Below are 16,357 nucleotides of genomic sequence, written 5' to 3' on the forward strand. Positions count from 1 at the left end.
CCAGTGTGCTAATAGGTGGGTCATATGTTGCAAGATGTCAGGACAAGTCTGAAATGACTACAGCTACAGTTACCAGAAGCATGCAAGTAAGACTCAATAGCACTAGATTTATCTAATACTGTACAAACATTGTTAACAATGGGCCTGACTAAGCATTGAAAGTTGAAACTGAAGCCTTGGGGAGTCTGTTACTACAACACTTACTACAGTATTTGGTAATGCCATGCAAGCACATGATAGCATATCAGAATCTTCATAGCAGATATTTTACTCATGCTCTCAGTTAAATGTGGCCTTTAGTTTTGCAGATTTGGGAAATATTTAAAAGTTACTGCTGTATTAGTTTGTTTAAAAACACACAATTTCCCCTTTGACTTTGGCATGCTAGTGGGATGTAATATATACATACATACATATAAATTTCATTGTTTCTGGCCATAGACCTTTACAACGTACTGACTACTATAGCATATAAAATCCAATTAAAACAGGTAATAACCTTAAAACAATTAAAACCAATAAAACCAATAAAACCAGGTGTAAGAATATTGTCATAGCACAGAACATCAATCCACTGTATTCAGCATTTACGTGGCATTATGATCCCTGACAAATCGAAGCCTCAGATTCTTAGCTGCTAGTGCAAATTGTGCTACAGCATATGTAATGTTCAACTGTGTGTCAGCGAGCAATCCTACTACTGTTTCAGTGGTGGTACAGTTAAAATACATCTGAGTGATGGGTGATAGAAATCTTTCCCTAGGATTTTTGTAGAGAGGACAGAACAGTAGATAATGAGTTCCTCAATCTGGTTGCAGCCGAATACACATTTCCGTTCCTCAACTGGGATTCTTTTATACTGTATCTCCCTTTGAGATATGCTGAGGCCATCTGTCCAAATCTAAGTTCTTTAAGTGCTCTGCGAATCTGGGGAAAAGTCAATAACTCAAAATAATTTGGTTTTGCGTGATTCACCTGAAGTTGGGGATACCAGGTAGAAAAACAGGACCCAACAATAGCCGCCCTATCCTGACTAGCGTCAAGATCAAAGATCCAGTTCCTAAGGCCGCGAGAGCTTAAACTAAGGAACTGTTCCATCAGAAGGTTATGAGAGGTTATGTGTATAAAATAGCAAATTCACTTCTTAAATATCTTGCATAATGTAAAAACACACACACACACACACACACACACACACACACACACACACACACACACACGGCTGTCATTAGACAGAAGGCAGAGTTAGAAGGCAGAGTGAAAGCTCTGCTCTCCAAAATCATGAGCTGGAATTTCGTTGCCTTATTCGGAAAGAATACCACTGCAGTTAGTCCAAATAATGTGGCTGCTATCAGTCCACATAACAGCTGGGAAAGGGTGTACTTAAATTAATACCCCAAAGAACTATTGCCTAATAAGATTACCCAGTTTGGTCTCCAAACAGTTACATCAAGTTCTTATTAGGGGAGACCATAATGGCAAAGGACTAGGTGCAGAGATGCTCTCTGTGCCACCATCTTCTTATCCACCACAAGCTAAAAGGTACAATAGGGAAGCAAGCCTCTGCTTCCCATGTGGGCGGCTGTAGGCCAAAGAATGTGGCAGAGAGCTGTTCTGCCAGAAGAGCAGGGCTTGGAAGTTTTCACTGTTTAGGCAGCAGTTGCCAACAGCCCACAGCCATGTGGCCACTGATTCACACCAGATCAGGGATTTGCGGGCGCACAGCTCCCAAAAAACCAAATAATTTCAAGCACTGCAGCAGAGAAGGGCAGTGAGCTCTGCCACTAGAGAGCTGTCTGATTGGCAGGGGCAACCATGGAGATCAAAACAAGCTCTTTGGAAGCATGCCAAGGGGCAGGATAGTAAAACCCTCAGGTTTCAAAGTCCAGTTGTCCCCTTAATGTGTTCCCAAACAGAACACCACCAGCCCTGGAGTCCATGTACTTAATTTTCTTCCAGTTAATGCAGGAAGGAGAGAAAATAGAAGAGAAAAAAAAAAACAGAAAAAGCTGTATGCTGCAGTTAGCCAACAGGCCTTTGAATGCAGAGGTTGCTCCATCACCAAGAGAGGCCAGCTGTTAGAAAATGAGTTATTATGTTGGTGCTGCTTTTTTTGCTTTTATCTACAGCACATGATACAGTCTATCGTATTTTTCCATGTAAAAGACGGTACTTTTTCCTAAAATAATTGTAGGAAAATTGAGTGCGGTCGTAAAACTGCCTACCCTATGCTGGTCAGTGGGATCTGGAGGTACCTCCATGCTGGGACCCACCCTCTCCATTTCTGTTTCTATTGATCTGAAGCAGCTCCTCCTTTCCTACAATCTGATCTGGAGTGGGGTGTGCATGCACCTCCCTGCCGGGACCCACCTCCTCCCACCCTCTCTGTTTCTGCTTCTGCTGACCTGAAGCAGTGGGCGCTCTTCCTCCTTGCCTGCAAGCTGATCCAGAGTGGGGTGTGCATGCACCTCCCTGCCCAGGATTCACCCCCTCCATTTATGCTTCCGTTTCCACTGCTGTTTCTGCTGCTGCTGACCACCAGGTTGGGGTTTTTTCCCCAATTTGGACACGTTCACAGTCACCTCTGGTGTTGGCAGTGCAGTCACTGAGCCCATAAATATGTCAGAATTTTTTTTTAAAAGCGACTGTCTTACTCTGCAAAATTCAAACTGAATGTAATCAGTTATGCAAAAAAGCATGGAAATAAAGCTGCAGAGAGACAATTTGGACCTCCTCCCACTGAGTGTATGATCAGACAGTGGAGAAAACAGGAAGAACAACTCCTTAAGATGCCAAAAAAGAAAAAAAAGCCTTAAGAGGAAAATCAGCAAAATGGCCAAACTTGGAGCAGAGGCTTAAGACTTGGATTCTGGAGCAGTGTTAGAGTGGGATATGTGTATCAACCAAGCTTATTCAACATCAGGCAAGCATGTTTGAAAGTGAAATGAAGATGGTTGATATTACAGGAAAGGCAAAATGGTGCTTCAATTTCATGAAGAGAGAAGGGCTAGCACAAAAATGCCACCTGTTTATGAGGATAAAATCCAGCCGTTTCACTCCTCTGTCACACAGCTTTGGAAAGAATTTGATTTTGGACCAAGTCAGATTGCAAACATGGATGAGGTGCCTCTCAATTTTGATGTGCCTTCCAACAGAACAGTTGATGTGAAAGGAATCAAAACAGTGGCAATCAAAACAAGTGGCCATGAAAAGACACACTATACTGCTATGCTTTCATGCTGTGCAGATGGTATTAAACTGCCTCCTATGCTTATTTTTAAGAGGAAAACTTATTCTAAAGAGACCATACCACGTGGCATTATTGTGCAAGTTCATGAGAAGGGATGGATGAATGAAGACGTCACAGCCATTTGGTTTGCAAAGGTTTGGTCCAGAAGACCTGGAGGGCTCTTAGAGAAGCCGGCTCTACTTGTCTTTGATCAGTTCCGAGCACATTTAACAGAAAAGACAAAAAAAGGTTGCATCGGATTTGCGAACACATCTAGCAGTTATTCCCGGTGGACTTACATGTCAGCTACAGCCACTATATGTTTCAATCAACAAGCCATTTAAAATCCTGATGAGAGGAGAATGGAATAGATGGATTCAAAAAGCAGGTGGTAACTTGACACTGACAGGAAGAGAAGCTGAAGAAACTGATGTTTGAAACTACTAATAGTGATGCAGAAGAAAGCAATGGTGCAAATAGAGGCTGAATGAAGTTATTTGCTCAGCTAAGGGTGATGCATAATATAGTACTGGCTTGTAAATGTTGCCTAATTACTAAATAAAATGTGTTCCTTTCTAATGTTTAAAATATTGATTTCTGATTTTTGGGTTAAAAAAGTGGGGGGCGTCTTGTACATGGCGGCATCTTATACATGAAAAAACATGATATATGGCTAACTGTACACAATCTATACCACAGTTACAACTGGTGGCCCTCCAAATATTGTTTGACTATCATCCCCATCAGCCTCAGTGTGCACAATGAAAGGTGACAGATTAGACACTATACTCCAAGACCATCTGGAATACCTCATTTCGTCTGGCGATAATTTATACACATAGACACTGAAGTAAATAATAATAGATATCTTAACATGATAACTAGGATATTTGGTTAAAACTTTAACAGTATAATGAAGTGCTGACTCAGAAGGAAAAAAAAGTGACCTCTTAAACAAATTGCACATCTTTATTGATAGCACAGTCATATGTACGTCTGCTTGGAAGCCCTGTGAAGTCAGGAGGATTAATTTCTGAGTTCACCGGGACTTTCTCCAAGCCAAGTGTCTCTAGCATTATCTGCAGTGTAAAGGACTGCCTGTTGCCAGTATCCTCTCTCCCTCACCATGGTGTTTTCTTTTTTTAAAAGTCACAGAGTCTTGGATTATCATAAAATCAATAATTCCAGAACATTAGAAAGACTGGTGCTTCACCAACCAATGTTTCATTATTAAATCCATCTCTCTTATGCCACAAAGCCATTCTTCTAAAGAACTGGGGTTGGAAGATGTTGTAATTATGGTTGCCATACGGAGATACATAAGCAAGCCTATATCTTCTTGAGCCATAGAACATATTCAGAAGGTCTTTAATTTCAAAATACATCCATCAATCTTTATGTGACACCTAGAATAATCTTCTTACATACTGGTTTGGCTGGGGTATAACCAGTTTAGTTTGGCTGCAAACTGAAACATATTCTCTTTAAAGCAAGCCCAACTTGCAATGACAACATGACATAATCAGTCAAGCTTTGAAAACAACTTTTGCTTACACATGCAGCCACTTTATCGCTCAAACATTTAGGACACTGAACTATGATTTGAAGTTAGTTTACTGCTATAATGTGTTTTGTAGCTAACAAGCCCAGTGTCACTGTTCATACAAAATGGAAAGTTTTTGGTAATTAGAGGCTTCCTGGTTAGACTGCTCACACTGTGGAGGGAAGAACAAAGATGCTTTGAAAATTCATTCCACGACATCTGAAGGAGAGATGCGATGGCTGGGGGGGGGGGGGGGAACCTGAAAAAATTGGAAACTTTCAGGAGCTTAGAAAAATAACCATATATACTATAGTACTTTCTCTTTTGAAATGAAAGAGATGCTTTCTCAAACTAGGGTTTCCTCACTCAACATGCCAGGCAAAGTATAGTATGACATTTGTTTGCAAGACAGTCTATTGAATTAGACAATGAAAACTGCTTCTCTACTTAATTTGATTTCATTACCTTACCTTAGAAACATTAACTTCACTATTATCCCATTTGTTTTTCTTCTTTTTAGGCTGACCATGAAATGTCACAACTTCAACTTCTGCCATGTTTCCCTGCTGGTCAGATTTCAGCTGGGCAGCATTGGAGGAACTGAATTCTGGGATACACTTTTCCTGATTAATACAGTCATAAGCCAGTTCCTCTTTCAGGCTATCAAAAAAGTTGGAGGACTTTTTCCTCTTGCCTGGAGTTACTGCACCAAATTCAGAATTCACATATCTGTCTTCTGATAAATTATTACTGGCTGTCTTTGTTGCTGTCGCCAGTGGATTTCTTTTTTGCCTTTTTCGCTTTTTGTTTTCATCACGTACTGGTTTGCCTGTAATATAAAAACAAACTCTTGTCAGTCTCCACATTTAGCTAAAGAAAGAAAGAAAGATTCTTCAGTGCCATGTTATTAGTGTAATCTGTTGAAATATTGTTTGCAGTTGACTCACAAACGATTGCCTGTTTAAATCACGGCTTCTTAAGGTATCTGAACACAAAAAACTTGTTCCTGGCTTATTTTCTCATCACCCACCCTGAAACAGGGAACAGAAAAGACAGGCAAGCCCCCTCCCCCCAAAAATTAAATGAAGCAATCAAGCCATTATTTGATTGGCATGGCTTAAGCAACAAACCATGATTAATACAAACCACAGCTTATTATACCGTGCAGATAAGGTTGCTATATCACCAAGATACCCAGGTACAGTATTATCTGGATTCTAGTTATCCACTGGGTGCCTGTTTGCAGAGGCTCACAACTTGACCAGGGGGCACTGAAGCTTTATATTAGAGATAAAAGCCCACAGTTGATGATGCAATCAGCCTTCTGCAGGCACAGCTCTGCCAATAGGATTTCAGCTAATATGTGCAGTCACCATTGTACCCAATAGTCTTGTAACAAAGTCTTGTATCTTCTGATCAACCTTCTGCATGTTCAGTCAATGAATGAAGTCTCATGGTGATGGTTGACATTCTCCATTTCCTTAGAGATTTAAAACTGGAAAGTGAGCCACTTCTCACTATTCTGGGTAAATGCTTCAATGTGGAGAAAAAGCAATAGGAATGAATGGGGATGAGAGGAAGGATGCAACTAACAAAGTACAGAAAAGTAGACAAAAGCTGCAACTGTCATAATGAAATTATGGTGCCACAGTTTCTGTAGTTCTTGAGGCAACATACCTGATGTGACAATATTATGCATTTCTAAGAGATTTCCAGAAAAATGTAGGTTTTATCCATATGTTCCTAGAAGCTGAGCTGGATACCACACAGACTCCCACTACCCCTTGCCAATTTCGCCCCTGAATCTACCTTACTCCCTTTGACAGTTAAACTTCTACTTGTAAAAATTACAGTCATTATGTGTTTTCTGTTTCATCAGTTCAAATATTCAGTGTCATAGGCAAGAGTATTCTTGAATGAAAATCAAATCAAGGAGCTAAGCTTTTTCCTTGACCTTGAACAAATAAGTTCTTAATTCAGAAGACTGACTAATCGCCACTCCTTTTGATGAGGTCAGTGACAAGGTTAGGAAAATGTTGTTTCACCACCTACAAGGCAACGTTATCCACTTTCTAGGAATGTCAGAAAAAGTCCCGTAAATATCATAGTACTCACAAGGCAGCAAATTGTCACTTTTAAGGAATAGTACATACCCTCTACCACAACTGTCTGATCACCAAACAGAATCACATAAATTCTTGACACACAGCACTAAACTTCTAAAGATGTTTCAAGTCACATGATCATAGATGGATAAGCCAAAGAAAGATGAACTGTATCTGCTTATGAGTATTCTCAGGAAACACAACATGTCTGATTCTTTCAATGTCGTTTGTAACAGGCAACTTCTGAGTGGGAAGAACTTGATTCCCACACCTGAATGTTTGGTGGGCAACACCACAACCTCTCAGCTTTTCACCTCTCTCAGAAACCTTGGGAGAACCATTTGCCATTTCAATGCAACACATGCACTATGTTTAGTCAGAAATAGGAAGTGACAGGCTGGTCTCTTCCAATTTCTTAAAAAGGCTAAGTCTGGATTAAATGAGGCTGGAAGGCAAAATTACATTTAAAGGGCATATTTCTTTCCTTGTAGGTTCTTCAGTAAAATTGGGGCAGGGGGTGTGTGGCTGGATAACCACATAGTGAGGCTTGAGAGGCTGAGAGAAGGATCTCCTGGAAAATCATGAAAAGCAGATGAAGTGGAGTGTCATTAGCACATTGGTGGTACCAAACTACAAAATTCTGGACAGCCTCATTCAGGTTTTTCATGCGTGTATGAAATAGTAGTGGGAATCATGGAACTCTGAGACATTCCACAGGCCAAGGAGTTGAAGAGACATCCCCTAGCACCATTGCCATTCATAATGTGACAACAAGCAAGGGAAAATCCCAGATACACTTCTAACCGAAACACAAAGCAAACGTCAGGGCTATTTTTCAACAAGTGTAAATGGTAGTCAACAGAAGAGGGTATCCTATAGACTATCTTGACTGCTGCCATTGGTGTTGCCAACATTTAGGCTGCCCTTTGCTATGTAAAGTTCAGCATCCTTTTTCCTGCTGGCAACATGGGCCCGATATTGTGCAGCAATATTGGGCCATTTCCTGGTGTTTAGAATTGTGGGCAGAGAACCACAATATCCCTCATTTTTGGTTTTTAAAGAACTGAATTGTCTCTCTCACAGGAGCAAAAGTTACAGGGAAAGGTTGCTTTCCACCCTGCTGCTGGGGACTTCTACTTTTTTCTAACTGCAAAAATTCAAACTGTGTTTTGCCGCTACCAGAGAACCACCCAAACACATGTTCCCTCCCCAATCCTTTGTAGAATGAAACAAACAACCACACAGGCAAAACATGGTTTGAATTATTGCAATTAGAAAAGAGTAGAAGACCCCAGCAGCAATGGATGGAAAGGGGGTCCAGATTGGAAGGATGGTGATTTGTATTAAACTTTACATCATGTGATGATTGAAAACACCTGGAATTCACCTATGCCAATTCCAGTAAAAACCGAAAAATGTTTTCTATTGTAGTTGCATGCTAATATATCTACCTCACTGGAAAAGTTTTTGGGCTGTCTAGAAGTACTTTGGGTTTCGGTGACACCTTTGAGTACTTGACCGCTACATGCTGCTCAATTATTTGACATCAGTTACGTCTCAAATCTGCTTTGAGGTGTTTTGCTTATTTCTATTTGTTTCATTTAAAGTAAAATATTTGATGGTTGTTGTGGGTTTTTCGGGCTCTTTGGTCGTGTTCTGAAGGTTGTTCTTCCTAATGTTTCGCCAATCTCTATGGCCAGCATCTTCAGAGGACAAGAGTCAGAGCTGGGTAATTGTGGTGATCAGTGTGTTTTTTGTTGTGGGTGTATTGTTGTGGCCAGGTATATACTGGAACCACAAAACGCAGCATCCACACCAGAATCAAAGAACCTGAGAGACACTGCAGACTAAAACAACCGGAAAAATCGGCAGTAGCTGGCAGTGAAAGCCTTTGAGAATATATTAAAAGATTTCTCATCCTTCTATCAGGACTCTGTTAATGGGGACTAACCTAAAATCAAACATCAGCTGCAGCCAGGGAATCAGAAGACAGATCTGGAAGGACAATTGTGAAGCAACTAAAAAGATTTGTACCAATTAGGATTATCACTGGAAACCAAGGCCAAGATCACTACCCACACAATCACTCATTTTCTATATATTATTAGGCACATGTGAAACCTAGCCAGTTGATGAAAACGGACAGGGGGAGATCAATTAATTCAAAATGTTGGAGAAGAGATTTATGGATATCGTGGGGCCCCGAAAGACGAACTAATTATATCCCTCTATCACAAATAGGCATCTACCTACACGTGGTCACACACTAAGGAAAGGCTTCCCACAGAGGACCTCTGTAACGTGTGAATAGTAGCGTGTGCCGCAGAGCAACAAAAAGGTAGGCCGAAGGTGGAGCGAGAGGAGGATGAAGCAGAATTAAAGAGACACGTGTTAGACCCCTCCCACGTAGATAAACGGGGAGCCGCCTGACTCAAACGATCTCCTCGAGTCCCGCGGCTCCTTTACGCACCAAAATCATACAGGTCGTTCAGGACGGCGTCTAGCAGGCGGCTGGCGGGGATGAGACTTTTCGCTGTATCTGCATCATCCTCCGGCACGAGCTCGCTGTCGGTCCCCCTCGCCTTGCCGTCTTTCCCCATTCCTCCAGCCCAAAGGAAGTCAGCCAAACAACGCGCAGAAAGAAGAGTTTTGTCCCCCCGCGACCACCATCAGGCCCAAAATGGCGGCGCCTACTGAGCACTTCCGCCCTTCACCCGCCACTGACTGACAGGCTCCCTCCTTCGGACTTGGCGTGAAAAGCAAGGAGGCCGACCCGCGGGGGCAGGTTAATGGGCGCTGCCGGTCTCCGGCCGAGGGAAGCCCGGTAGAGGGGGAGTGAGCTCAGCCGACCGGGCAAGGGGTGCTGCTGCAAGGGGAAGCCGGCAATGACAGCGGCGGCGGCGGCGGCCGGGGCGATCCCTCGGCGGGGGCCCCCCATGTACTCGGTAGGTACTGCCGTGCTCTCCGGAGGCGGGAGTTTATAAGGTCTCCCCAGTCTGGCTTCGGGGGAAATAGGGGCGGCGGGGGTGACGGTGGTGTCGTGAGCCTCGCGGGGGAGCGGGCCCTGCCGGGCCTGGCTGCTTCCTCCTTCGGAAGCGAGGGCGGTGCCGCTGCGTGGCACCTGCGTGGGTGGGAGTCCCGTACCGGGGAGGCTGTTAGGGCAGTCACCTCTGCTTTATGGGTTGGAAATCTATGAGGAAAAGATGCCTGCAGGTAGCAATTCAATAGGGTGGCTCTCCCGTTCCGGCTGGGAAATTGCACCTGCTGCATTGTTGCCTGCTTGGCCGTTCTTAAAGGCACAGGGTCTCCCTCTCTCTCTCTTTCTTCTTAAGCCGATGGGTTGCCTTGAAGAAGGGGAGAGAGAGCTCTCATGCTGGAGTGCCTGGAACTGACCAGCTCCAGGTACTCAGGTCTTTGACACCACTTCGGGTCTGTGTGTGTATGCGTGTGCACGACTTGAAAGTGAGTGAGTATAAAGGCAACTTTAAAATGTTTTTATAGGAATGCTTCACAATATATACTTTAGAATTTTGAAGAGACCCTTGTCCAGCAGGCCAAGGCAAAGAGGCAGTCCCGAAACCAGCAAAATCAGGGAGCTGGAGAGGGGACAGACTGCATTTGTCTTCAGTGTGGAAGGGATTGTCACTCTCGAATTGGCCTCCTCAGCTGTTCCAAGCCCTCCATACAGAGCCTGTTACCATACTCTTTTGAGACTGAAGGATGCCTAATGAATGAATATACTTTAGAACAGTGGTTCCTGATCTTTGGTAATCCAGGTGTTCTTGGACTGCCATTCCCAGACGTTTTCACTGCCAGCTGTGCTGGCTGGGATTTCTGGGAGATGTAGTCCAAAGAACACCTGGGTTACCCAAGATTGGGAACCATGTTCTGGATTGTTGTGAAATACAGACTTAGAGTTTGCCTTCTTGATACAGTATGTTTATTTTGAATTAAACATCACCGAACTATCATTGAGCTTGTTAATCATCATACAGTATTTGATCTTGTATAAAACCTGCATTTTCTTCTGATTGAAGCAGGGCATGGGGATTTGGCAAAGTCTTGCACCAGGAATAGATGTGACCTTTTGTCAACACAGATTGTTTGAGTAGCATTTTAATCTCACAGGCACTTGGAATTGCATCATTGCTGATCCAGATTTCTTATTGGATTGTAAGAGTTGGGAGTGTTTTACCTATAAGGCTTTTAAATGTGCCAACGTGTCAAGAGGGTACTTAAAAAAAAAGTTCCAGGAATAATTTTAGAGTTGGAAAAATGGGGCTGATCAGATATTCTTCATCTCCATATATTGTTGTTGATCTTGCAAAACACAAAGCCAGACTGAAAATTGCAGATTCTTTTCATGATATCTGCCAAATTGATTTCTCAGCAGTTGGTAATTTGCGCATATCATTCTGGAATTCTGTGGCTGTGTGCAACCTCATGTTGTCAACAGTGGTATTTTCTCTGATCTTTCCCCATTATAAATGATGTAAAATAAGGTTGTGCTCTTGCTCCTTGTATTTTCTGTCTTATGTTTGTTTTGATGCTCTGGGATGCTTACAAGGAAGTGAATGCTGGTGTTGATGTTCAGTATCACACTAATGGGAAATTGTTCAGTCTTCAGTGTCCTCAGGCCATAAACAAAATCTTACTTTGCACAGTCTGTAAGTTTGTACAGTATTTGCCAATGACTGTGCTCTTAATGCAACCATACTATGTGTATGTGAAGAAGTCTTCATATATATTCTCCTCTGCCTGTAGTAATTTTGATCTGAAGATCAATATTGATAATACATTGGTGACGAGAAAATTGAACAGTGATATGTCATATCCCTTTTTATTTAGATTCCTGCATCGATCAGGAGGTTGGACTTGATGGCCTTATAGGTCCCTTCCAACTTTATGATTCTATGACTCCCGCATTACTGCAGTAGATGAGTCCATGTATTTTGGCACCACTGTCTTCCACTATGTTCTTCTTGATGATGAAGTAACATTACAAATCTCTAAAGCCAACACTGTGTTTTGAAAAGTTTGATCCTCTGTGTGGAATTGATATAGAATCAATCTTTCTCTTAAATCAAAGGTGAACAAAGCTTTCTCTCCTTTATGGAGAGAAGAGACTTGGACTTTCTTTGAATGTTGTGCAAAAAAGCTCAGTTATTTGCATCTTACCTGTCTTCTGAGAATTCTCAACATCAAATGGCAGCATGAAGTCCCTGGTATTGAAATCTTAGATTAAACCCAGATAACAGATATTTTTATAATTTGGTGCTGGTATTTTTCTTTTGCTTAGGAGTCTCAAATATATGGCCTTCTAGAAGTTGCTGGATTGTAACTGGCATCACCCTATGGTGAGGGACCATGGGTGTTGCAGTCAACACAGTGGGAAGGGTAACATGTTGTCGGAGATCTTATTCATTCTGTTGTAATGTAAAGTTTCACCAGCAGAAATAGTTTAAGTGTTATGCCAAGTCTATCAACATTGCACAATTTGATAATGCAATCAGTTGCACAATTTGATTGCACTTTCCCCTACCATGATTTTCTGTACTGATCCTGCACCTCTACATTGCACACATGTAACTGCTCAACATGATTTCAACCATTGTATGAAAGGAAGATCAGATAGTAAAATCTGTTTTAATTGACACATGGAGTCGTTTCAGATGCAAATTATATTTATAGATTCCAGACAACATTTAATGTATAGTGTGATTTGGACTACAATGTCTGCATTGGGAATATTAACATGTGCCCTCCTCATGTTCTTGTGCTCCAGCTTCTGGCCAGCAAAGCCAGGAGTCAATGATAATGGGACTTGTAAGTCCAATAACATCTGGAAAGGCAGATGTTATTCTCACCTGCTCCATATCTTACTTGTGGCAGTGAACACTCCAGCTTGTGAATGTTCCAGACTTCCCAGGGAACCATTCTGCTAGACACTAGCCTGACTCCAGCTGATAGTCCTAATTGGAGTATGTTTTGGTAATCTCCAAGAGCCAGCCAATTGAAGTGTGCTGAAATAACCTTGTTCTTTACTGCTGCCTAAATGCTGGAGCAAGGGGAAGTCAACTGGGACCTGGCACAATAGAATCCCACAGCCAAGATGCTGGAACAAAGAAGGTTCCATTTTCTTTAGCATTTTAAAAGTAATACCAGCACTTTGGACTCAGTAATGTATAGGGACACACTGAACTGAGATGGCATAGGAGCTATATACTCCAAACTGGCCTTTAGGAAAAATCAGACTGCTGTGTTCTGGACAAGCTGTAGCATAGCAAAGAGAAGGATATTGCATGCAGTATGTAAGGGATATGCAAAGATGGTCATGCCACTTTTATGATTTCAGCTTATGTTTTAGGAGGACAGTTTTTCAGAGACCATATCAGATTACATTCTGCATACATCAGGTCAGGGGAGATGTCTTGTTTCTCTCCAGACGGTTTGGAGACTTAAGATTTCTGACAGTCCCAGTTAGCATGACTTGTGCTAAAAGACTGCAGGAAGAGTTGTTCAAAACCTCTGGAGTTGCCTATCTTTGTAAAAGGCAACTGCTGCTTGTCTGCTGCAGTGCAGCCCAATATGTGTCTATTGAAAAGTAAGCCTCATGGTGTACAGTGAGGATTACTCCCAAATTTGTTGGCAAAGAATGGTATGGTGTTATATATGATGAATGCAAGTCATGACAAGGTCAGTAGGATTTCCTTTTTGGTCTTATAAAGCCCAATAGTTAGGTTTTGTGGCTTGATAATCTCTCCCCCTTATCACAACAATACACCCACAACAAAAACATGCTGATCACCATAATCACCCAATCTCCTGAAAAGGACAAAAGTGGACCCACAGCTATAAATACTCAACTATCTAAGAAACTGCACCAGAGCACAGGCAGAATTCTGACTCCTGTCCTCTGAAGATGCTGGCTACAGAGTTTGGCAAAATGTTAGGAAGAAAAACCTTAAAAACATGGCCAAACAGCCCGGAAAACCCACAACCACCATCAGATCCCGGCCATGAAAGCCTTCGAGAATACAAATCCCATTGAACTCAGTAGTGTTACATACAGCACTGATGTTACCTGTCTGTCATGGGTTTGGAGGGAAAGTTCCATCCTATGGGGAGTGGAAGGCGGGACATCAGGAGGAGGGGCTGTACTGTATATATATGTGAAGCGTGTGTGGAGAAGTGGAGACGCTGGGATGTGAAGAAGCAGCAGCTGGGAAGAAGAAGCTGGTGTGGGAGTCTGTGTGTCAGACGGTACTACTGTGTGTCAGAGTACCAACCTGATAGGTTCAGGTGTCTGTTGGTTAGCCAGAACTGATAGGTTCAGGGTCTGTGCTTCAGGTTAAGTGTTCTGTGTGAACCAAACTGTATGCATGTATGAATGAGACTAAGCCACGTTACTATATCTTATTCACCTGATCATTTTATTTTCCCTGTGTGTTGTTTTAAATAAACCTTATTCTTTTATTTGTTTAAAAATCCATCCCTGGTCTGTGTGACTTCTTATAGGGAATGGTTGGTGGCAGCTTAGTTAACGTGTGGCAGATCCCAGTAGGTCTGGGTTTGTCACATTGATTGGTGTCCAGCGTGTGGGATACGACTGGTCCAGTTGTCCAGCGGTCCAGCAAAGCCTTGGCAAGTGTGCCCAGAGCAAGGGGGGTCTAGTCAGGGACAATCTGAGGCGCGTAGGTAATCTTCTAGGTGTACCTCACGGGGAGGTGCGCTAGTAGAAGAACGTGCCAACTGGGGAGACTAGATTAGGGTGCTCTGAGGCAGCCTGTTTTTGGCGGGAAAAAAGCTGAGGCAAAACTGTGAAATAGCAGTGAGCTAGCTTGTCTGCTGAGAGGCCCAGCAGAGGGGGGTAGACTCTAGCTCGCAACTGTTGCAAGTTAGTGCTGAAAGGACAGCAGCAATCTATAGGGAAAGCTGGTTCTGAGGCAAAAGAAAAAAAAAGTGGTCGTTTTATTTTGAGGCTTGACTTTTGAAAGCAGCCTGTTCTGGGGGGGGGATTATGCCCTTGACTCGAAGCCAGATGGCAGAAATGGGTGAAGTGAAAGACCCCCAGGTTGACCAAGGTTCTGAGGATGAATTTGGCTCAGTGCAGGGTGACAGCACGGGAGAACAGAACCCAGAACTCAGGAAAATGCTCATAGCCCAACAGCATGAACTGAGGATGAGGCAATTTGAAATGGAGGAAAGGGAAAGAGAGGAAAGATTAGAGAGAGAAAGAAGGCAATTTGAGATTGAGAGAATGGAAAGAGAAGAAAGATTGGAGAGAGAGAAAATGGCGTTTGAATTAAGAAAACTGGAACTGATGAACCAGAACAATAATAACAATAGGGATTCTGAGGGAGGCCAATTGTCTAAAGCTGACCTGAAGAAATTCCCTGTGTACCACAAGGGAGATTGTCCTGAGGTGTTCTTTTCCTTAGTGGAAAGAGCGTTTGTGGACTTCTCAGTGAGGGAAACTGAGAAGATGACCATCATGCGATCTTTAATCAGTGGTAGCCTGGCTGAGGTTTATTCAGAGATGCCACAGGAACTGATGAGAGATTTTGCAGAGTTTAAAAAACTGGTGTTTGCAAGACATGGGATAAATGCGGAACAGCTGAGGCAAAGATTCAGGTCCCTCACAAAGAAACCAGAGCAGACTTTTACCCAAGTGGGGGCTCAATTGGTGAGGCTGCTAGAGAAGTGGCTATCTCAGGAGGGGACAGAGACCTTTCAGCAGCTTAAAGATTTGATAGCGCTGGAACAGTTCTATTCAGTCCTGCATGGGGAACTGAAATTCCAGGTGAGGGAAAGGAAACCAAAATCTGTGGCAGAAGCAGCCGAGATCACAGATTTTATTTACCAGATAAGAAAGCCCTTAGGTGAGGAGAAATCTGTAGGAAAACCCAAAGAAACCTACAGCAAGTACTCTCAGGGACCAAGGAAAAGCCAGCAAGGGGGAGGGGCCCATGGTGAAGGGAAGCCCTCAGACATGAAACCAAGACCTCAGATTTTGGAGGGAAAACCAAAACAAGATGAGAAAGACTCAAAATACACCAGAAAATGTTATTTCTGTCAGGGAAAGGGCCATCTAATCTCAGAGTGTGAGAAATTAAAGCAGCTAAAAGGAATTGTGCCTCAGGATTCTAGTGGAACCAAGCCAAAAGCTGTGTTCTGTGTCCAGAAAGAGCAAGGCTCATTGTCACTGAGGGAGCCTGCTGCCATGGCTACTCAATCTGGAACAGCTACATCTGCTGATCAGGCTGAGGAAAATGGTCCTCTTGTAGAGGTCAAGCGCTGCCTACTGGTGAGAACAGATTCTCAGTTGTTTGAAACAGCAGGGGTGGACGTAGGAATACTTGACCATCAGTATAGGGGGCTGCGGGACACTTGTTCCCAGGTAACCCTGTGCCATCCAGATATTATTCCTAGGGAATATCTAATCCCAAATGAGAGCATGAAGGTGGCAGGGATTGAGGG

The 16,357-nt window shown here is 42.9% G+C and overlaps 2 protein-coding genes across 7 annotated transcripts in view; one reads left to right on the forward strand and one right to left on the reverse strand.

The window, feature by feature from the left end:
* Positions 1 to 9,606, reverse strand: part of FSAF1 (40S small subunit processome assembly factor 1) — a 19,651-nt gene extending 10,045 nt beyond the window's left edge. The window contains exons 1-2 of one of the 2 annotated variants that reach the window (XM_020801189.3): positions 9,348 to 9,606; positions 5,243 to 5,601 (exon numbers count right to left, since the gene is read on the reverse strand). In XM_020801189.3, coding sequence (XP_020656848.3) covers positions 5,243 to 5,601; positions 9,348 to 9,477 — 489 coding nt within the window. In that variant the 5' untranslated portion in view covers positions 9,478 to 9,606. Of the gene's footprint in view, positions 1 to 5,242; positions 5,602 to 6,153; positions 6,549 to 9,347 lie in introns of those variants that run through there. The other variant, XM_072993839.2, reaches the window with a different exon arrangement.
* A 5-nt stretch (positions 9,607 to 9,611) lies between these two features.
* Positions 9,612 to 16,357, forward strand: part of GNPAT (glyceronephosphate O-acyltransferase) — a 32,575-nt gene continuing 25,829 nt past the window's right edge. For 3 of the 5 annotated variants that reach the window (XR_012085028.2, XM_072993802.2, XM_072993811.2), the window contains exon 1: positions 9,612 to 9,822. Coding sequence is in view for 4 of the 5 variants with exons in the window: in XM_072993802.2 (XP_072849903.2) it covers positions 9,763 to 9,822 (60 nt within the window). In the remaining variant the exon portion in view is untranslated. Of the gene's footprint in view, positions 9,823 to 10,148; positions 10,340 to 16,357 lie in introns of those variants that run through there. The other 2 variants (XM_078383164.1, XM_078383165.1) reach the window with 2 other exon arrangements.

This window comes from Pogona vitticeps, chromosome 1, assembly GCF_051106095.1.
Source record: "Pogona vitticeps strain Pit_001003342236 chromosome 1, PviZW2.1, whole genome shotgun sequence".
Classification (NCBI taxonomy): domain Eukaryota; kingdom Metazoa; phylum Chordata; class Lepidosauria; order Squamata; family Agamidae; genus Pogona; species Pogona vitticeps.